The sequence below is a fragment of the Saprolegnia parasitica genome (genome assembly GCF_000151545.1).
Source record: "Saprolegnia parasitica CBS 223.65 unplaced genomic scaffold supercont2.2, whole genome shotgun sequence".
In the NCBI taxonomy this organism is placed as follows: domain Eukaryota; phylum Oomycota; class Saprolegniomycetes; order Saprolegniales; family Saprolegniaceae; genus Saprolegnia; species Saprolegnia parasitica.
Genome location: NW_012156396.1, coordinates 871,556 through 892,384, shown reverse-complemented (window position 1 = coordinate 892,384; position 20,829 = coordinate 871,556). Strand labels below are relative to the sequence as shown.

The 20,829-nt window shown below is 60.7% G+C and overlaps 9 protein-coding genes across 9 annotated transcripts; 6 read left to right on the top strand and 3 right to left on the bottom strand.

Moving 5' to 3' along the window:
* Positions 1–3: 3 nt before the first annotated feature.
* On the top strand, positions 4–2,343 carry SPRG_00913 (hypothetical protein; the record flags this gene model as incomplete). The annotated part of the gene is made up of 4 exons (XM_012339125.1): positions 4–245; positions 288–430; positions 478–981; positions 1,025–2,343. The coding sequence occupies 4 exons, from the start codon at positions 4–6 to the stop codon at positions 2,341–2,343; spliced, it is 2,208 nt and encodes a 735-aa protein (XP_012194515.1).
* Positions 2,344–2,428: 85 nt separating this feature from the next.
* On the bottom strand, positions 2,429–3,387 carry SPRG_00912 (hypothetical protein; the record flags this gene model as incomplete). The annotated part of the gene is made up of 10 exons (XM_012339124.1): positions 2,429–2,463; positions 2,506–2,569; positions 2,617–2,703; positions 2,750–2,821; positions 2,876–2,951; positions 2,997–3,037; positions 3,085–3,113; positions 3,157–3,206; positions 3,253–3,287; positions 3,352–3,387. 10 exons carry the CDS (start codon positions 3,385–3,387, stop codon positions 2,429–2,431), a joined length of 525 nt encoding a protein of 174 aa, XP_012194514.1.
* A 276-nt stretch (positions 3,388–3,663) lies between these two features.
* SPRG_00911 (hypothetical protein) lies at positions 3,664–5,716 on the top strand. The gene is made up of 10 exons (XM_012339123.1): positions 3,664–3,986; positions 4,033–4,208; positions 4,260–4,360; positions 4,407–4,555; positions 4,601–4,647; positions 4,696–4,865; positions 4,914–5,126; positions 5,170–5,279; positions 5,321–5,465; positions 5,510–5,716. Exons 1-10 carry the CDS (start codon positions 3,687–3,689, stop codon positions 5,650–5,652), a joined length of 1,554 nt encoding a protein of 517 aa, XP_012194513.1. The 5' UTR covers positions 3,664–3,686; the 3' UTR covers positions 5,653–5,716.
* Positions 5,717–5,901: 185 nt separating this feature from the next.
* Positions 5,902–7,418, top strand: SPRG_00910 (hypothetical protein; the record flags this gene model as incomplete). The annotated part of the gene is made up of 2 exons (XM_012339122.1): positions 5,902–6,245; positions 6,284–7,418. The coding sequence occupies 2 exons, from the start codon at positions 5,902–5,904 to the stop codon at positions 7,416–7,418; spliced, it is 1,479 nt and encodes a 492-aa protein (XP_012194512.1).
* Positions 7,419–8,308: 890 nt separating this feature from the next.
* On the top strand, positions 8,309–10,474 carry SPRG_00909 (hypothetical protein; the record flags this gene model as incomplete). Its single annotated transcript, XM_012339121.1, has 1 exon — positions 8,309–10,474. Exon 1 carries the CDS (start codon positions 8,339–8,341, stop codon positions 10,472–10,474), a length of 2,136 nt encoding a protein of 711 aa, XP_012194511.1. The 5' UTR covers positions 8,309–8,338.
* A 271-nt stretch (positions 10,475–10,745) lies between these two features.
* On the top strand, positions 10,746–13,013 carry SPRG_00908 (hypothetical protein; the record flags this gene model as incomplete). Its single annotated transcript, XM_012339120.1, has 5 exons — positions 10,746–11,518; positions 11,571–12,018; positions 12,069–12,644; positions 12,703–12,720; positions 12,774–13,013. The coding sequence occupies 5 exons, from the start codon at positions 10,746–10,748 to the stop codon at positions 13,011–13,013; spliced, it is 2,055 nt and encodes a 684-aa protein (XP_012194510.1).
* A 3,025-nt stretch (positions 13,014–16,038) lies between these two features.
* On the bottom strand, positions 16,039–16,587 carry SPRG_00907 (hypothetical protein; the record flags this gene model as incomplete). The annotated part of the gene is made up of 2 exons (XM_012339119.1): positions 16,039–16,201; positions 16,574–16,587. The coding sequence occupies 2 exons, from the start codon at positions 16,585–16,587 to the stop codon at positions 16,039–16,041; spliced, it is 177 nt and encodes a 58-aa protein (XP_012194509.1).
* Positions 16,588–16,807: 220 nt separating this feature from the next.
* Positions 16,808–19,223, top strand: SPRG_00906 (hypothetical protein; the record flags this gene model as incomplete). The annotated part of the gene is made up of 5 exons (XM_012339118.1): positions 16,808–17,125; positions 17,184–17,638; positions 17,692–18,139; positions 18,194–18,432; positions 18,484–19,223. The coding sequence occupies 5 exons, from the start codon at positions 16,808–16,810 to the stop codon at positions 19,154–19,156; spliced, it is 2,133 nt and encodes a 710-aa protein (XP_012194508.1). The 3' UTR covers positions 19,157–19,223.
* A 21-nt stretch (positions 19,224–19,244) lies between these two features.
* SPRG_00905 (hypothetical protein) lies at positions 19,245–20,187 on the bottom strand (the record flags this gene model as incomplete). The annotated part of the gene is made up of 3 exons (XM_012339117.1): positions 19,245–19,692; positions 19,770–19,862; positions 19,910–20,187. The coding sequence occupies 3 exons, from the start codon at positions 20,185–20,187 to the stop codon at positions 19,263–19,265; spliced, it is 801 nt and encodes a 266-aa protein (XP_012194507.1). The 3' UTR covers positions 19,245–19,262.
* Between the last annotated feature and the right edge of the window lie 642 nt (positions 20,188–20,829).

Sequence of the window (20,829 nt, the reverse complement as noted above, 5' to 3'; positions counted from 1 at the left end):
ACAATGCGAGCCGAGGCCGAACGGCGATTGAATCTGCACGAGTTCACGGAGCGTGTGCTGGCAGAGTCTGGTGGCAGCACGTCGGCGCAGAGCCCTCGGACGCGCTTCGAGTCGGTCGTCACCGTCGCCGCCGACGACGACGTCGACGCGGCGTTGGCGCCGGCGCAGTCGGACCGCTGGTGCGTCGCCGCCTTCCTCCTCCTCTTGGGCTTCGTCGGTGGTGCCCTCCACGTGCTCTGCGCTTGGTACTGTGAGCGGCTCTAGATTGTACTCACCTAGCGCTCTAGGCTAATTGATGTGCTCTTGCGCGTGCGCGCGACTGCGATGGACCAAGTCACCTCGATCGCTGCGTATGGTCTCTGGACACTTTACACACTCGTGTTTCTCATCACCGCTGTGGTCTTGACGCGACTCTCGCCCTCGGCGGCTGGTAGGCACCTACAAATCGTTTCCTCAACACCGAGTGTGACCGCGTAGGCTCGGGAATCGCCCAAATGAAAACGGTGCTGACGGGCATCGACCCGACGCTGTACCTTCCGGGGTACTTTTCGCTTCGAACGCTGTGCGCCAAGCTGGGCGGCTTGATCGCTGCCAATGGCGCAGGCTTGCAGATCGGAACCGAGGGCGCTTTCGTGCACATCATGGCGATCGTCGCGACAGCGTTGCTCCAGCTCCGGCCCTTTGCCTCTCTCCAAGACCGCCTCTCGGTGCGCCTCCAGCTTCTCGCTGCGTCAGCGGCCGTTGCCGTCTCGTCTGCATTTGGGTCGCCCATCGGCGGCGTGCTCTTCTCGATTGAGGTCACGGCGACGTACTACCTCATCTCCAACTACCTCAAGGCCTTTGTGTCGTCCGTCGCCGCGGCGGCCATGGTGCTGTGGATGAACCGCGCCTTGGCCAGGGTCGAAGGACTCGCGGTTTCTGCGACACGGGCATCTCAAGCGGAGCCATCGCTTTTGGATTTACCACTTGCGATTCTTCTTGGTTCGGAAAAGCACGATTCGACCTCTGCTCACGGCATGTGTAGGTGTGGGCATGGGTGTCCTCAGCTCCGTTTTACAGTGCGCCACGCAGTGGCTTGCCTTCCGGCGACGTCAGTGGGGCGCGTCACCACTTCGCCACGTTCGCTTCTTTGTCCAATGGCTCGATCCACTCCTCGTTGGTCTTGTCACCGCGTCGAGCACATACATCGTGACCCGCAACCACGCACTCCTCTCGCTCTCCCAGCTGCTCTCACCAGGCGACCTTGGGTCGCTTCCCGGTGTCGCTGCCACGGGTGCCATTCCGCTTTTCCTCCTCCCGCTCTCGATTACGCTCAAGTTCCCCACGGGTGTGTGGCTCCCGACCTTTGTCGGTGGCGCGGCCTGTGGACGGCTCTTTGGCATCGCCGCCGCGTCGCTCTTCCCGTCGCATATGACGCTCCGTCGTCATGGCTTTGCCCTCGTCGGCGCGGCGGGCCTCACGGGTGCCTCGACGCGCACGGTCTCGGCGGCGGTGATCGCGCTCGAGCTCACTGGCAACTTTGACGCGCTCCTGCCCGTGCTTGCCGGCGTCTTGGCGGCCATCGGCACCTCGAACCTCGGCGGCTGGCCGTCCATTTACGACATCCTTGTCGAGGCCAACGCCTTGCCTTACCTCCCCCTCATGGAGTTTCAGCGGCACGAGACCGTGGCGGACATTTTGCACGAGCGCGTCGTGTACGTCTCGAGCACGTCGTCCGTGCTGCAGCTTTTGCTCGCGCTCAACCGGCTGCCGAGCCACGAGATCCCGGTCGTGGACGCCGAGCACAAGCTCCTTGGCGTCGTCAGCAAGAGCGACCTCCAGCTGCTCGTGCGCCGCTTCTACGACGCGCGCGGCCTTGTGGGCTGCGAGCGCGACTGGGGCGACAGCGGCAGTGACGACGACTACGACACGGCGCGCCACTCGGTGCAGAAAGGCGGCGGCGTGTGGTCCCATCCGCGTTTGCTGTCGGGGCGCACGGCGCCGACGCTCGACCACATTTACACGACGCTGCATCGCCGGCCCTCGTCGTCTGCGGCCAGTCTTCTCCGCGGCGACGGGCTGTACCCGGTGCACCCTGCGATGCTCATGAACGACGAGAAGATGATTGCGCTCCTAAGCCACGAGTGGCCGGCGGAGAAGCTCGACGTGCTCGCCACCGAGGTCGATGTCGCGGCCGAGTGCGTGATTCGACCGCTGGCCATGACGCTGGTCGCCGAGACGACGTTGGAAGATGTGCACATGCTCTTTACGATGTTGCGCATGGACCACTGCTACGTCACGGCGCTCGGGAAGCTCCAAGGCGTCGTGACGACGCGGGCGCTTATCAAAGCGGCGACCAAGTAGCAAAGACCCTTGATTTTCAACGAATTTGCCTCGATTTTTACGACTTTTTTGGATTGATCGACCGCCCGCACGTTTGATGCCTCGTCTAGGACGATAAGGAGAGATAGGCGACAGCGTTGCCTACGCATCGTAAGGAGCCATGTATGGAGTAGGAGGATGCACCCCAGAGAACACGCAAATGCGGCGGGACGTAGTTGAACGAGAGGTACTGGGTCAGCGTCCAGACCTGAATCGCAAGGTTGTGCGGAGAACGAGACGCCGCCAAAAACGCACCTTCCAGTTCATCCAGAGCGCTGTGACGTACTTGGAGCGCACGAGCGCCTTGGACGCTGCGACGGACGCGCCCGTCAAGAGAGACAACTAGATCGCACAGTGTGCCACTATTAGTGGTATAAACGTCATGTACCGCGAAGAGCGTCAAGGCCAAGAAAGGGGGCGTGAGAAGGAGACGGTCCAGCAAGAGCTTGCCGTTGTTCGACTAGGAGACAAGAGGCGAGATGAAGACGAGGATGTGACGGCGATGTTGAACTACCAGGCGGTCGCCGCGGACTCGGCATTGCTCGAGAAAGCCATACCACGCGTGCATGACTGGCGCCGTGATCCCGCCGCTAGATACCTTGCGTACGTCTACCTGCACAGTCGCATCGTTATACCTGTAAAGCGCAAAGACCAAGACACGCTGGAGCGAAAGGCCCTACGCGGGGTGGTCGTGGCGCTTTGGAAGGAAGCGAGATGGCGTACTTGAAGGGACTTGTACTTGAGGCCATGCGCTAGTGCACTGCGTGAGGCATAGCGATGGCATATAAAGAGTACCAACGATTTCGCCAGAGGCGCCCATCACAGCGGACGTGATCGCCTTGGTCCTACGCAGATGGTTCGCTTGCTGCCAATGCGCATGGGCAGGCGTACTGGAGCGGACGCTTCAGTAGCGCTGCTTGGTAGCGCTATCTCAAGCATCGTTCGCCTGCACATGCATGCGGCGGTAGGCCGTATCTGCCACATGGAGACCGCGTCGGCCTTGGTCCGCTTCTTCTCGCTGCTCATGTCGTTCGGATATGCTGCGAAGATCGCGGTTCCCATCCGGTTAAATTGAATTTAAATGGCAAGCTAATTAAAAAGCATTGTCTATTGCTCGATAGGCACCGCGAGGTCGATGGCATCCTCGGCGACAACACGCTACGACACTTTCATCCCTTGTGAGAAGAAGCACGCAATGCAATCTACTTGGCTCTGCATGCGCATGCCAGGTCGGGCCATCGCCCTGTAGTGCAGGGTTTAGTACGGTAAAGGTGCGTTTTATTAGCCAAACCAGGTAATTGAGAAAAACCGGTGGCGTGAACAAGATGCTGGCCCGACTCCAGCGCGCGCGCGTCCATCGCCCTGCCATCTCTGCCGCCCTTGCGCGGCCTCTGAGCACGAAGAAGAAGGAGGCGGCCTCGTCGCGCTGGCAGGAGCGCTCGATCCAGGTCGACCGCTCCGGCTTGCTCCAGCCCGGCATTGCCAACGCGCTCCTCAAGGACAACCCGCACATGCAAGCGATCAATGCCAAGAAGAAGAAGTCCAAGGAGAACGAACTCGTGGGCTTTCTGCGCTCGATGATCGAAGTGCGCGGGCCCATCACGGTCGCCGAGTTCATGCGCCACGTACCTCGTCTCCGTCGACTGCCCCCATCATCGGTGCATCGTGTAGGCGCTGAGCCATCCGCTCCACGGGTACTACATGAAGCGCGACGTCTTTGGGAAGAAGGGCGACTTTACGACGGCGCCCGAGATCAGCCAAATGTTTGGCGAGCTCATTGGCATTTGGTGCATCGCGACGTGGCAGCAGATGGGCATGCCCAACCCCGTCAACATCGTCGAGATGGGGTACTTGTCCTCATGGATCGACGGCATCTTGTAGGTCGAATCGTCTCGTAGGCCTGGTCGCGGCAGCCTCATGCAAGACTTTGTCCGGACGGCCAAGCAGTTTCCTGCCTTCTACAACGCGCTTCGGATTCACATGGTCGAAATCAGCCCTGGTGCCGCATCCTTGGAGCTCTGTTTGTGCCTCATTCCATCGAGTAGCCCTGCGCAAGATCCAGCAGGAAAAGCTCCTCGTCGCGGTCGCCGAGAACGGCCGTGAAGGCACGCTGCCCGACCAAGGCCCGACGATTGCGTGGTACGAAGACGTGTCCGAGATGCCCAAGGGTGTCCCGAGCCTCTTCATTGCTCAAGTAGGTGTATTGTCTAGCTTGTTCATATGGCTCATTCCGCTGTAGGAACTGTTCGATGCGCTGCCCGTGCACCAGTTTGAGTACACGGCCAAGTAGACGATCGCCCATGTCTCGTATCAAGGTATCAAGACCGTGTGTAGGGGCTGGTGCGAGCGCCTTGTGGACATTGACACGTCGGGTGGCGACGACCACTTTTGCTTTGTGCTGTCGCCGGGCCCGACGCCCGCGACGCGCGTCTACATTGGCAAGGAGAAGATCTTCAACCCGGCGACCAACGTCATCCAGCACCTCGCCACCGACACGTCGACGAGTCCGCGTCCCAGTCCTTCTAGCACGTTTTTCTCACGCAGCGATGTAGCGCCGCAAGATATCCTCAAGAACATCAACGCGGCCGCCGTGCTCCAGCAAACGCAGCTGAAGGAGCACACGCTGCCGGAAGATGCCAAGACGACGCAACCCGATGCGCCCATCATGTCGCCCGGCGTCGCTGTCGGCGACCGTCTCGAGATCTCGCCCACGGGTATCGCGCTCGTGCAAGACGTGGCGGCTCGGATCGCGCAGGACGGCGGCGGTAGGTGTCGTCTCATATTCGATGTTTATTCATGTAAACGCAGCGGCGCTCATCGTGGACTATGGCCGCGACCACCCGTCCGAAGTGAGTCTCCGCGGCATCCAGCACCACGAGTTTGTGAGCGTGCTGCGAGAACCTGGTGACGTCGATTTGGTGCGTGTGTGAAAACAAGAGCGTCGTCTCATACGCAGTAGAGTATTGACGTGGACTTTTCGACGCTCAAGCGATTCGCGACCGCAACGGGCGACGTCAAGGCCTTTGGGCCCATCGAGCAAGGCCTTTTTCTCAAGGAAATGGGCATCGAGCACCGCATGGCCGCGCTCTTCCAGGGCTGCTCCGGTGCGCGCGTCGAGGCGTTCCATTGTATCTCATCTTGTCCGTAGAGGAGACGCAGGAAGCCATCTACCAAGCGTACGAGCGCCTCGTGCACCCCGATCAAATGGGCTCCATCTTCAAGGCCATGGCGCTCCTCTCGACCAAGGTGCCCGGTGCCCCCGTCGCCTTTGGCGGTGGCCACGACCAGTAGACTACAACAGCAGCAGCAGCAACAACAACAAGATGCTGCATATCATCGACGCGTGATCGTAGCCTGTCGCTGTTCGTCGAACGTGCGAGCAACACATATGCGTGTGCGGAAGAGACACCGTGGGATTTACCGCGCCTGAGTCTGGTTCCGCTTTCACTGGGTTGGTCTATACAGCGCGACAACGAGGAGGTGACGAGGCTGTCGACCGTGTCTCTTCCGCGAGGACGGCGCGCCACTTTTTCTTGCCGGATGCGACGACTGCAGGCGTATTGGCGCGTGGTCGAGCCGACCAAGTCGGCCGCCCAAATCGACGCCGAGACGTACGCGGTGTACATTGGCATCGGGCCGGATGTCTACTATCGCGCGACGTGCCTCCGCTTCCATCGCTGGATGCTCTTCCTTGCCGCCTTTGTCTCGCAAATCTGCTGCGGATCGCTCTACGCGTACAGTCTCCTCATCAAGCCGCTCTCGGCGCGTCTTGGCGCGACCGACGAGGCCGTGTCGCTGCCCTATTACGTCGCGTACGCGTGTGTCGGTGTCGCCGCTGCTGTCGCCGGACCGTTTGTCGAGCGCCACGGACCCCGCGCAGCCATGTGTCTCGGCGCAGCACTGATCGCGCGGGGCACGTCAGCGCCGTCCTCGCCGTCGCGACGCAGAGCCATGCTCTCTTGTACGGCTACGGCCTCTTGTACGGCTCGGGCGTCGGCATCAACTACGTCACGCCGATTGCGCCGCTGCAAAAGTGGTTCCCGGATCTCCGTGGCACGGCCGCGGGCTTTGCGCTGTGCGGATTTGGCGCGAGCGGCGTCGTCTGGGGCGGCGTGTACCAGCTCCTCCTGCGCGACTTGGGTCTATTGCACGTGTTTGTCGTTGGCGGTGTCAGCATGACGCTGCTGCTGCTCGTCTGCGCCATCGTGCTGCGAACACCGCCACCGGCCTACCGCGTCCACGGGCTCGATATGCACGGCGTCGAGGCGTTCGCGGGGGACTCGCTGAGCCTCGTAGACTTCGCCAAGGCCCACGACGACCGATGGCCCGAGCTCGACACGACCGAGCGCGTCTACCACGACCGCATCCAGCACCAGAGTCTGCGCACGTGCGTCCTGTCGGCCGACTTTGTGTTCTTGTACGCGACGTACATGGCGACGTTTGTGTTTGGCATTGTCTACCTGCCCCACTTCTACGACCTCTACATGCTGCTCGCCACGAGCGAGACCGAGTCGGACGCACTCAACTTTTTGCTCGTCGCCGCGATTTGCAATTTCCTCGGCCGGCTGCTCTTGCCGATCGCGTCGGACGTGCTGATCCACTGCGCGAATCTCAACCCGCCCTTTGGCCGCAAGCTCGTCTTTGGCGTCGCACTTGGTGTGCAAAGCATCGTGCTCGGCCTCCTCCCCAATGCGCTGCGAGAAAGAGACGTCGAGACGTTTGCCGCGATGGTGTGGGGCCTCGCCGTGGTCCTTGGCGGCGCCACCGGCACCTTGCCCTCGCTCTGCACCGACTTGTACGGTGTCTACAACACGGGCACGATGTTCGGCATCCTTCTCACCGGGTCGTCGCTCGTCGGGCTCGTCGGCGGCTACGTCTTTACGCGCTGCTTTAGCGCCTGGAAACACACGTCCGAACTCGACGCCTATGTCGCCAACGTGCACTGGGTCCACGCGGTCGCGCTCAGCGGCCTCCTCTTTGTCTGCCTCGTGCGCACCAACCCCGTCGATCGGTTCCAGCCCGGCTACACACTCTGTGGCCGTCGCCTTTGTCGGTAGCTACTCGAATGTGTAATGTGCAAGAGATGAAGCGGCGGCGACGTGTCCTTTGGTAGCGTTGAACGTCGCTGCTTGCCTCTTGCCTGTTGTTGAACTGAGTTATATTACATGCAATTATGAAGAAATGGTGGACTTCCTAATGCGCTCGTGAGGCGTGGCAGGTGCGTCAGCGAGGAGCGTTAGTGGTCGTGATGCGAGATTGTGCGAGGGACTAGGTAGCGTGCACACCAAGGGTCTTCGCGTAGAGCGACCAGCGACGCGGCAAGAGATGGCACCACAGCGCGACGAGCCAAGTGCCGGATATGCAGTCGTGCGGTTGCCTCTTGCCTGTCCGTCTCTTGCCGCCTCGAGACGCCTTGAAGGATGCTGGAATCACGCCATTTCGTGATCCAACGACCGTGTCCTGTCGCGATGATGATCACCTGGGTGGCCCAACGTTATCTTGCGCGCAGCTGGCGTTGATGCAGCAGCGTAGGGCCACGCTTGGTCGACTCGACACGCGCTTCAACTTGGGTCGCAGCCAATCCGATGCGAGATGGATCCTGCAGATTTTTCAACGCCCTTGGATCGGTTGCTGGCTGGATCCCGTTGGGCGCCCTCTCTCGACGCTCTATAGTGACCCCTGGTATTCTCTGCACCGTCGCAGGCTCCGGCAAGTGCATCGCGCCGTTGCCCGGGAGGCGGCGCCAGTCTGGCAGGCGGCGCCAGTCTGGCAACGATCCGATCCGTTCGAAGCCGGCAAGTTCCTGTCGCAGTGTAGATGATACGCTGCATTTTTTCGTGTCGCATACAAACGCTCCATTGATGCGGATGATGACGATGATGATGGTATGGTTGCGACACGCCGTGGGCATCCAGGGAAAGGTCGCGAGACGTTGGCCATTTCCCATTTGCCTCGGCGCCCCCCACCTCCTTGCAACATGCTGTCGCCCGTCGCGCTCTCGACAGCGGCCGTGATCTCGAGCACGATCGCCGCCAGCGTGCTCAGCGCCATCTACCTCCTCTGCCTCAAGCCCGGCAACCGCATCACAGCCCCCGACTGCTACGCGTCGCCGGACAACAGTGCGCTGCGCCCGGGCCATGGCGCCGTCTACCGCGTCAGCGACAAGTACCCGACGCCGGCCTTCTCGACGATGATTGAGAACCTCGCCAACACGGCGGCCGAGCACCCGGACGTCAACTTTATCGGCCACCGCGAGCTCGACGCCGCCGGGAAGGCGGGTCCGTTCGTGTGGGACTCGTACGCCAAGGGCTACAGCCGCATCCAGGCCTTTGCGTCGGCGCTCGTGCATGAAAACATGATGCCTGCGGGCGCAAGCGGCCAGAAGATGCTGTGCATCTACATGCGCAACCGTCCCGAGTGGCTCATTGCACAGTACGCGGCGCTCTACGCGGGCGGCTGCATCTCGTGCCTCTACGACACGCTCGGCGCGTCGTCGGCCAAGTTCATCCTAAACCAAACCGAGGCGCCGACCGTGGTTTGCACGACCGCCGAGCTCAAGCACGTGCTCGAGATCAAGGCGGCGTGCCCCAAGATGGCCCACATTGTGCTCTGCGACGTGGCGACGGCGGCGCCGGCGGACGTGGCGGCGGCCGCGGCCGTCGGCATCAAGCTCTGGACGATGGCCGAGCTCGAGGCCCTCGGCGCGCAGCACCTCGTGGCCATGGCCCCTATCAACACGGACGACACGTGCTTTCTCATGTACACGAGCGGCACGACGGGCGACCCGAAGGGCGTGTGCATCAGCCACAAGAACCTCCTCACGTGCGCGTTGGGCGTCGAGATGCATCTGCGCAAGGGCAAGGCGGCGAATACGTTCAACAACGAGGCGCTGCACCTCTCGTACTTGCCGCTGCCCCACATTCTCGAGCAGCTCGTGCACTCGATCGTGATCTCCAAGGGCGGTGCGATCGGCTTCGCCCAGGGCCACACGGCCAAGATCCCGGACGACCTCTGCACCTTGCGGCCGACCGTCTTTATCACCGTCCCTCGCATGCTCAACAAGATTTACGACACGATCGTCGGCGGCGCCCGCGCGGCCGGCGGCATGAAGGCGCGCCTCTTTGAGCGTGCGATGCACACGAAGCTCGCCAACATGAAGCGCGGCTACACGTCGCACCCGCTCTACGACAAGCTCGTCTTCTCCAAGATCCAAGCCAAGCTCGGCCTCGACCGCTGCTGCGCCGTCATTACGGGCTCGGCGCCGCTCGCCGACGACGTGATGGCGTTCTTCCGCATCGTGCTTGACTGCCCCGTCGTCGAAGGCTACGGCCAGTCGGAATGCTGCGGCGCGGTCAACATCACCGATGTGTTTGATCTCTCGACGGGCACGGTCGGGCCGCCGCTGCCGTCGTGCGAGATGAAGCTCGTTTCCGTGCCCGACATGGGCTACGAAGTGACGGACACGGTGCACGGCGACGAGCAGATGCCGGTCAACGGCCGCGGTGAGATTTGCTACCGCGGCCCGACCATCTTTACGGGCTACTTTAACGACCCGGAGAAGACCAAGGAGGCCATTGACGAGGAGGGCTGGCTGCACTCGGGCGACATTGGCGTCTGGACGCTCGACGGCCGGCTCAAGATTGTCGACCGCAAGAAGAACATCTTCAAGCTGTCGCAGGGCGAGTACGTGGCCCCCGAGAAGATTGAAAACATCCTCAAGGTCAACCCGTACGTGGAGCAGATGTTTGCCTACGGCGACTCGCTCCACTCGATGCTTGTGGGCATCGTCGTGCCCGACAAGCGCGAGCTCGAGACGCTCGCGGCCTCGCTCGGCGTCACTGGCACCTTTGCCGAGCTCTGCGCCAACCCGACGCTTGTCGCTGCCGTGCAGAAGGACATGGCCGCGACCGGCAAGAAGGCCGGCCTCAACGGCTTTGAGACGGTCCGCGCGATCCACTTGCACCCCGACCGCTTCACGGTCGAGAACGACCTCTTGACGCCGACGTTCAAGCTCAAGCGCAACGACGTCAAGAAGGCCTTTATGACGCAGATTGACGCGCTCTACGAGAAGAGCGGCGACGTGGTCGCGGGCAAGAACGTCAAGCAGCACTAACTGTGCATTCCATTAATCTATCTAATTTTTCTACCAAACGTATCCATGTCGACGTCCGAGGCGCCATGGATGGGCTGGCGCTAGACACGGGTGGCGTCACTCGGTTGCCTGCGTGACGCTACCATTGACTGGCCCAAGCGACAGAACCGGTACCGGTCCAGCTCCGTGGCCACTGGACCGTGGCTTGGCGTGTCAACGGTCGAAAGCCATATGGCAATCTGGTCATGCCTTGGCTGATTCCGCACAAGTCGACTTGCAACACAACTCGACGATGGTGACAACGACGACGACGACGACGCTCGTGGCGTCGGCAGCGGCCGTCGGCCTCGGCGCGCTCGCGCTCAACGCGTTGCTGCCGTCGCCCGAGGTCACGACCCGCCCCGACGTCTTTAGCGCGCCAGACGAGGCCTCGGCGACGCCCGGCAGCGGCCCGATCTACCGCACGGCCACCCCACTGAGCGTCTCGGCGCCGTACGAGACGATGCTCGCCGTCCTTGACGCCCAAGTGGCCAAGTATCCGGATGCCAACTTCCTCGGCCACCGACCGCTTGACGCCAACGGCGAGGCCGGCGCGTACGTGTGGGCCTCGTACGCGACGGTCTATGCGCGCGTCCAAGCGTTTGCGTCCGGCCTCTTGCACGAGCAGCTCCTCGCGCCGACGCCCGACGGCCTTCGCGTGCTCTGCGTCTACATGAAGAACTGCCCCAACTGGATCGTCGCCGAGTACGGCGCCTTCTACGGCGGCGCGACCGTCGTGCCGCTCTATGACACGCTCGGGGCGTCCTCGACGGCGTTCATCCTCCAGCACACGCACGCGAGCACGGTCGTGTGCTCCCGCAACGAGCTCCCGGCCCTCCTCCGCGTCCGGTCGTCCGTGCCGTCGCTGACGACGGTGATCCTCAGTGGCGACGTGACGCCCGACGACGAGGCCAGCGCGCGTGCTGCCGGCGTGCACCTGACATCGATGGCCGCGATCGAAGCCATTGGCGCCGCTCACCCTGCGCCGCGCGCCCCGCTCGCCGCCAGCGATATGGCCATCCTCATGTGTGCTGCCATGTCTTCTCAACGAAATTGGTCCTCATCGCATCGGCTCTAGGTACACGAGCGGCACGACCGGCGATCCGAAGGGCGTGCCGCTCACGCACGCCAACATCCTCTTGTGCTCGTGCTCGAGCGACGCGCGCATCAAGTACCGCAAGTCCAAAGCCGCGCTGGAAGACCACCCGATACATCTCTCGTACCTGCCGCTGGCGCACATTGCCGAGCAGCTCGCCAAGACACTCACGCTGCGCCACGGCGGGTCCCTCGGGTTCTACCAAGGCGACCCGCTCAAGCTCATTGACGACCTCATCGCGTTGCGCCCGACCATCTTCGCCAGTGTCCCGCGCCTCCTCAACCGCGTGTACGACAAGGTCGTTGGCGCCGGCCTCAGCGCAGGCGGCCTCAAGGGCTGGCTCTTTGCGACCGCGCTCGCGACCAAGCTCGCGAACCTCGAGCGCGGCATCACGTCGCATTGGCTCTACGACCGCCTCATCTTTGAAAAGGTTCGGAGGTTTGAGATGGAGCACATTATGTTGGATTGATACATTGATAGATTCGCGCCAAGCTCGGCCTGGACCGTGTTCGGTTTGTCATTACGGGCTCGGCGCCGCTCTCGTCGGACGTGGCGTCCTTCTACCGCGTGCTGCTCGACTGCCCGGTCGTCGAAGGCTACGGCCAAACCGAGTGCACGGGCGGCGCGACGGCGTCGGATCCGCGGGATTTCTCCGCCGGCAACGTCGGCGCACCCTTCGCGTGCGTCGAGATGAAGCTCGTGTCGGTGCCCGACATGGGGTACAATGTGACCGATACCGTCCACGGCGACTTGCACGTCGCGGGCCGCGGGGAGATCTGCTACCGTGGCGCGACCGTCTTCAGCGGCTACTTTAAGAACCCCGCATTGACAAAAGAAGTGCTCGACGAGGATGGCTGGCTGCACTCGGGCGACATTGGCGTCTGGACCCTCGACGGCCGGCTCAAGATCGTCGACCGCAAGAAAAACATCTTCAAGCTCTCGCAGGGCGAGTACGTCGCCCCCGAGAAGATCGAAAACATCATTGCGTCGAGTGTCTTTGTGAACCAGTCGTTCGTCTATGGCGACAGCTACCACGCGACGGTCGTCGGGGTCATCGTGCCCGATGAAGCTGAAATTCTCGCGCTCGCTACGTCTCACGGGCACATACAGGGAGCTCTGCGCCGACCCCAAGGTATGAGATCCACCAAGATTCTTCTTGCGAATGCTTAGGTTTCTGCTTTGTAGATTATCGCGCACGTCCTGACCGACATCCAGCGAGTTAGCAAGACGAGTCAGCTGCTGGGCTTCGAGACGCTCCGTGCGATTGCGCTGCGCCCAGAGCTCTTTACAATCGAGGAAGGCCTCGTGACGCCGTCGCTCAAGCTCAAGCGGCAAGCGGCCAAGAAGATCTTTGGCGACGTCCTTGATCGCCTCTACGTCGAGACCAAGGACACGGTTGCCGGCAAGCAAATCAAACAGCAGTAGAGGACTTGAAATATTGAAATTGCTGCAACAATGGCGGTTGAGACCGGCACACGAGCAGTGACAAACCAGTGTCAGCTGACCAATTGGTTATAGTGAGAGCTTACAATGTGAGGGACGAGCGCCACCCCGAAGCTTTGTGTGTTTCCCGCTTCTCGGTTGCCGTAAAGAGCTCCGATTCTGTGTCGATTCAAACACACATACACACAAACATTGTTTTGATTAACTCAACTTCCCTATCCTACCGATATATTTCAACTACAAGACTGCATAGTCGTCGCTGATCCAAGAATTGTCCATGTACGCTGGAGGCTGCGCTTCGTAGTTCGGATCCAAGTACGCGCAGGGCGCCACCTCCTCATGGACCATGTCTTCGTCGTCTTCATCACCATATGACATGCGGTCTTGCTCCAGGCTGATCAGGAGCTGGACGTTGTCCTCGAGTCTCGCCACTTGCTTGTCCTTGGCGTGATCCTTGGCGGCCATCGCGTGTATCTGTAGGTCTTTCGCTTCGCAGTCGGCGTGACTCATGCCGAGCTGCTCGTTGAGGATCATCTTCTGAGAGACCAAGGTGCGGTTGGTGGCGATGGAGGCGTCGTACAATGCTTGGAGCTGGTCGAGGGCGACGGTGGTCGTAGAGGCGTGCTGCTCGATGGCAGTGCACTGCGCTTGCAGCTGCTGCAAGTCGTTTTGGATGCGTCCGAGGCAGCCGTAGCGCTCTCGAGCTGCTTCTCGAGGATCTTGACGGTCTTCGTGAGCTCGGCGATCTGCTCGTCTTTGGCAGCCACGAGAATGTTGTGGTCCAGCTGCTGCGCCTTGAGGTCCGCGCCAAGGCGACCGACCTCCGACTCCTGGACGGACTTGAGGTGGCAGATCGTGTCAAAGTGCTGCGTGGAGCGGGCTTCGTAAAATTTGCGCTCGGTCGTCACCGTCGCGAGGCTCGTCTCAAGCTCGAGGATACGAGTTTGGCGGGCGTTGGACTCGGTCGTCACCGCCGCCAGTTGGGCTTCCAGCGCAGCGATGCGCGACTCCTGCTGCGCGGCGGCAGGCAATGATCGAGGCAATGGAGTTGCTGGGACGACTGGACGCGTCTCGGTGGTCGGTCGCACGCGTGCAGGCGTGCGAGGTGTCGGTGCGGCGGCTTGGGGAGGCACCCGAGCTGTTGGTGGCGCTCCTTGGACGGCACGCGTTGGCACGATCGGCCGGGCGCGGGTGCGCGGCGGCACCGTGGTGCGCGTCACGGGAGTCAATGTGGCCTTGGAGGCGACGTTGGCGGAGCTGTTCCAGCGGGGCTTGGTCATCGTTGTCATTGTTGTCGTCGGTTGTCTGCAAAATTGGAGAATGAGCTCGAGATGCCTTGCAGCTTTCTGCTTGTGAAGGCGCATGGATTTGCTTTTACAACTTGTTTTTACTTGTAGAAGCGAATGAGCTTTCTACATATTCGCTTCTACGCTCACAAAAGGCGCAAGTTGCTTTTTACAAGTTGCTTTTACAAGTAGAAGCGAATGAACTTGCGCCTTTGTCAGCGTAGAAGCAAATATGTAGAAAGTTCATTCGCTTCTACTTGTAAAAGCAACTTGTAAAAGCAACTCCATGCGCCTTTACAAGCAGAAACCAGCATGTCATCTTGAGCTCATTCTCCAATTCGCAGACAACCGACGACAACAATGACAACGATGACCAAGCCCCGCTGGAACAGCTCCGCCAACGTCGCCTCCAAGGCCACATTGACTCCCGTGACGCGCACCACGGTGCCGCCGCGCACCCGCGCCCGGCCGACCGTGCCAACTCGTGCCGTCCAAGGAGCGCCACCAACAGCTCGGGTGCCTCCCCAAGCCGCCGCACCGACACCTCGCACGCCTGCACGCGTGCGACCGACCACCGAGACGCGTCCAGTCCCAGTAACTCCATTGCCTCGATCATTGCCTGCCACCGCGCAGCAGGAGTCGCGCATCGCTGCGCTGGAAGCCCAACTGGCGGCGGTGACGACCGAGTCCAACGCCCGCCAAACTCGTATCCTCGAGCTTGAGACGAGCCTCGCGACGGTGACGACGGAGCGCAAATTTTACGAAGCCCGCTCCATGCAGCACTTTGACACGATCTGCCACCTCAAGTCCGTCCAGGAGTCGGAGGTCGGTCGCCTTGACGCGGACCTCAAGGCGCAGCAGCTGGACCATAACATTCTCGTGGCTGCCAAAGACGAGCAGATCGCCGAGCTCACGAAGACCGTCAAGATCCTCGAGAAGCAGCTCGAGAGCGCTACGGCTGCCTCGAACGCATTCAAGAACGACCAAGTACAGCAGCTGCAAGCGCAGTGCAGTGCCATCGAGCAGCACGCCTCTACGACCACCGTCGCCCTCAACCAGCTCCAAGCATTGTACGACGCCTCCATCGCCACCAACCGCACCTTGGTCTCTCAGAAGATGATCCTCAACGAGCAGCTCGGCATGAGTCACGCCGACTGCGAAGCCAAGGACCTACAGATACACGCGATGGCCGCCAAGGATCACGCCAAGGACAAGCAAGTGGCGAAACTCGAGGACAACGTCCAGCTCCTGATCAGCCTGGAGCAAGACCGCATGGCGTATGGTGATACCAGCGACGATGACGAAGACATGGTCCATGAGGAGGTGGCGCCCTGCGCATACTTGGATCCGAACTACGAAGCGCAGCCTCCAGCGTACATGGACATGGACGACCCTTGGATCAGCGACGACTATGCAGTCTTGTAGTTGATATATATCGGTAGGATAGGGTAGTTAAGTTAATCAAAACAATGTTTGTGTGTATGAGTGTTGCCAATAGTTAGAATGTGTTGCCAATAGTTGGAATCGACATAGAATCGGAGCTCTTTACAGCAACCGAGAAGCGGGAAACACACAAAGCTTCGGGGCGGTGCTCGTCCCTCACAAAGCTCTCACATTTTAAGCTCTTACTATAACCAATTGGTCAGCTGACACTGGTTTGCCACTGCTCGTGTGCCGGTCTTAACCGCCATTGTTGCAGCCATTTCAATATTTCAAGACATCTACTGCTGTTTGATTTGCTTGCCGGCAACTGTGTCCTTGGTCTCGACGTAGAGGCGATCAAGCACGTCGCCAAAGATCTTCTTGGCCGCTTGCCGCTTGAGCTTTAGCGACGGCGTCACGAGGCCTTCCTCGATTGTAAAGAGCTCTGGGCGCAGCGCAATCCTAGGGGTATTGGCTCGACGTGGTGTGGAGAAACTCGCGGGTGACCGAGAACGGTACCAAGTTGTTGCGGTTGATGTGCTGCTACATTCGAGCCCTGGTGTCTCAGTTCGCGAGAGCCTCGAGGACGCCGACAAATTGCTTAGCTCTGCCGTCGACGGCGACTCCTGGAAGGACTTCACACGGAGCTTGTCGTCATGGGCTCACCCGCGGCCGCAAGTACCTTAGAGTGACTACATAAAACAAGACAAGCCCACAAGTAGAAAGAGATTGCTAGTCTCTACGTATGCGAACTCTTTGTAACAACGAGGATAACGCGAAACACGTTCATATATACCGACCGGTCCCCAGTGACCGGCACTCCTGGACCGGTACCAGTACACGTGCATTCAATAGTTTTGGTCAACACGAATCTGTTGGCGATGACCACCAGCTGGCTCAAACGGCCATTAATTGGCCAGAAAAGCGACATTGCGCCGTTTTACACCAATCAGAAGCCAGCCATGGCACGACCTCCGTGGACAGTTCCTTGAACCAGTTGCACAACGGCTTCAACTGAAGCCGGAAATAGGAGCCGCTCGTCGTCGGGTTCAGATCTCGTTCGTCGTCATGACCGACAGCGCCGGCTCCTTCCTCCTCCAGAGCAGTGTCCTCCTCGGCGTCGCTGGCCTCGCCTACACGCACTTGACATCGCGCGGCGACGTCGTTGTGCCGCCGGCCTTTTACTCGCAGCCCGACGAGGCGACGGCCAAGCCCGGCCATGGACCCGTATACCGCGTTGGCAAATTTCCCAAGCTCGACGTGCCCACGACGCTGGCGCAATTGCACGAAACGACGGCAAAGCACCCGACGCTCAACTTTCTCGGCCACCGCCCGATCGACGCCGACGGCAACGCAGGCCCGTACGAGTGGCAGTCGTACGAACAGGTATAACTACCTCTTGTCCCGCCTCTCTCGCAACCGATGCATACCATGCAATTATTAGGTCTACGCCCGCGTTCAGAACTTTGCGTCTGGTCTCGCGCACGAAGGCCTCGTGGCGCCGACGGCCGACGGCCACAAGATGCTCGGCATCTACATGCGCAACCGGCCCGAGTGGGTCATTGCGCAGTTTGCTGCCTTTTACACGCACGGCTTCATCGCCCCGCTCTACGACTCGCTCGGCGCCAACTCGACCGAGTACATTCTCAACCAAACGCTCGTACCGTCGGTCGTGTGCACACGCGACGAGCTGCCGGCGCTGATCGCGCGCAAGCCGCAGGTGGCCACGCTTCTGCACGTGATTTTGTGCGACACGACGTCGCTGTCGCCTGACGATGTGGCCGCCGCGTCGGCGGTCGGACTCACGCTCTGGACGATGGCGGGACTTGAAGCCGTTGGCGCTGCGTATCCGTTGCCCGGACTGCCGCCCCTCGTGACGTCCGACACGGCCGTCCTCATGTAGGCTGAACGAACCGTAGCGGATTGTGTCAGTGACCAAGAAGATGATGTAGGTACACGAGCGGCACGACCGGCGACCCGAAGGGTGTGCTGCTCACGCACGGCAACCTCTTGTCGGCGGCCATTGGCGTCGAGGAGCGCATCCTCAAGGGGCAGGCGCTCGAGACAATGAACAACCATCCGATCTACTTTTCGTACCTGCCGCTGCCCCACGTGTTTGAGCAGCTCGCGCAGCTGGCCGTCGTCCAGTACGCTGGCAGCGCTGGTTTCTTCCAGGGCAACCCGCTGCGCATTGTGGACGACCTCACGACGCTACGGCCGACGGCGTTCGCCTCGGTGCCCCGGCTGCTCAACAAGATTTACGACAAGATTGTCGGCGGGGCCCTCGCGGCCGGTGGTGTCAAGGCATGGCTCTTCCAGCGCGCGTTGGACGCCAAGCTCGCCAACCTCCCGCTCGGCATCACGTCGCACCCGATCTATGACCCGCTCATCTTCTCCAAGGTACCTTCTATCGATGCTTTGGATTCATGTCTCATAGCTACTACTATCGCCTAGATCAAGGCCAAGATTGGGTTTGACCGCCTTGGCTACATGCTCTGTGGGTCGGCCCCATTGTCGCAGGACGTCATGGCGTTCTTCCAAGTGCTTTTGGGCGTGCCTATCTTTGAAGGCTACGGCCAAAGCGAGTGCTGTGGCGCCTCCAACGTCACCGACATTGCCGACTTTACCGGCGGCACCGTCGGCGCGCCGCTCTCGTCGGCTGAAATCAAGCTCGTCTCGGTGCCAGACATGGGGTGCGACTCGGACGAACGCTCCGTTCCAGCTGTGCTGACGATAGGATGTAGGTACAATGTGACGGACACGGTGCACGGCCTCGACGACCAGCAGATCCCTGTGAACGGCCGTGGCGAGATTTGCTACCGTGGACCGAGCGTCTTTCAAGGCTACTTCAAGAACCCGCAAATGACCAAGGAAGTGCTCGACGAGGACGGCTGGCTGCACTCGGGCGACATTGGCGTCTGGACTTTGGACGGCCGGCTCAAGATTGTCGACCGCAAGAAAAACATCTTCAAGCTCTCGCAGGGCGAGTACGTGGCCCCCGAGAAGATCGAAAACGTCATCAAGGGCAGCGTGTACATCAACCAGTCGTTTGTGTACGGCGACAGCTTGCACGCGGTGCTGGTTGCGATCATTGTGCCCGAAGAAGCCGAGATCACGCGCCTCGCAGCGTCTTTGGATGTGACGGGCACCTTTGCTGAGCTCTGTGCGCATGCCGCCATCAACGAAGCGGTCCTTCGCGACATTGTGGCTGTCGGAAAGAAGGGAAAGCTCCACGGTTTCGAGCTGATCAAGGCGCTGCTGCTGCACCCTAAGCCGTTTACAATTGAAAACAACCTCGCAACGCCGACGTTCAAGGTCAAGCGCAGCGAGGTCAAAAAGGTATTTGGCGCCGAAATCCAAGCGCTGTACGCCAAGACGGGCGACGTTGTCGCGGGTAAAAACGTCAGCCAACACTAAGGAAACAATTGCATTAAAAGAAAATGTGCAAGATCTGGAGACGTAGCAAGTAAGTATTATTAGGGTCAATATGACGTTGCTTTGCATCTATATCAGCGCAACAGTGCTAGAAAGGTGGCCGCGTACGTGCAAGGCAGTCTTCGACAATATTGTGCGTGGACATGCCGGCAACGATCGCCTCGGTCAGCTCCGTCCACAGCTCCTTGTTCTGCGCCAATGCGGTGATCTCCGTACGGTCTGCGCGCGTCGTGAGGTGCTGCGGGAACGACGGGACGGTGACGAGAGTAGGCACGTGTGGCAGCGTCACCATTGTGTGGCCGGGCCGCGGTGCAGTGGCTGCGCGCCCGACGTACTCGCCCATTGCGCGGCTGACCGGTTTGTCGACCGGGCTGCGGAGATTGCGCTGTCTCTCGGGACTGGAATCAGAGTCCTCGTCTGCGTCGACGTCGTGGGCAATCTTCAGGTTGACAAGCGCTTCGAGCAGCGATGGCTCGAGGCACGAGAGAGCGTCGTCCTCTTCGTTGGCAACGTTTGGGCTGCGTGAGGATGCTACAAGGTCGTCGTCTTTTTCTTGAAGCCCTTCTGGATCGTGTTTCTCGAGAGCGAGTCCCACGTGCTTTGCACCCACGCAGCGAGCTCGATGCCGCAGGGTGGCTGCAGGACAAAGTGGGCCATGGACGTGTGGTAAGCGACTTGGGCGCGGAGGCTGTCGATCCAAATGCGGCGAAGGCGGTTCATCAGCGTGTTTTCCACACCGCGTTGGTTGGTTGCGCGCGGTGGAGGACCACATTGATCTCATCGGCGTACGCTTGCACGTCCGGCGTCCAGGGGGCGCCCCATACGAGCAGCACGTTTTCGTTCAAATGCGCGCGGCGGCCAAAGTGGAATCGGAGGAACGCGAGCGAGAGATCGCTGTTCCAAGTGGCCGTTGGGTGGCCGCCCGTCTCTTCTTGGATGATCTGCATGTCCTCCCACGCAGTCGCATCAAAGCCTGGGCGCGCGTCTGGATGATTCTCGGCGTCCGACTTCATGACGAGAAAAAGTGGGTATTTGTTGCCGTCTGCATCGCCGAGAAGCATGGCCGTGATGCGGTCCCTCTCCGAGCCGCCGCATCGGACCCACGCGTTCACCGACCCGCCGGCTTCGGAATGTATTCGTAGTTGATGCCTAATGGTATTACTGGCTGAGCCGTCCGACGCGACAGACTTCTGCAGTGCAGCAGAGCACGTAGGTAGATGTGGCGACAACGGCGTTCAACAACATGTGGAAGATCTGGATGCGTCGAGGCCTCATCTCGGAAGGCAACCGTGTGCGGCTGTACAAGTGTTACGTGCTCCCGGTCCTTTTGTACAACTGTGGCACCTGGGCCCTGACGCCAACGAGTCTGGCGGGCCTTGACAGCTTCTATCGCCGGCAGCTGCGTCGTCTTCTAGGCATCTTTCACCCGAACACGCTCGGCGACGTCGCGCTCTACAAGCGCTGCAACAGTGTCCCGCTGAGCGAGATCGTCGCCCGCCAACGCTGGCGCCTGCTGGGTCACGTGCTGCGCCTGGAGAAAGACGTCCCTGCCAACATTGCCGCCGCCCGCTTCTTTGCCGCTCCCGAGGCGCCCCGTTTTTAGGCCGCACCAAGATCACGTTGCCGATCGTCCTGCACCGCGACCTCCAGTCGTT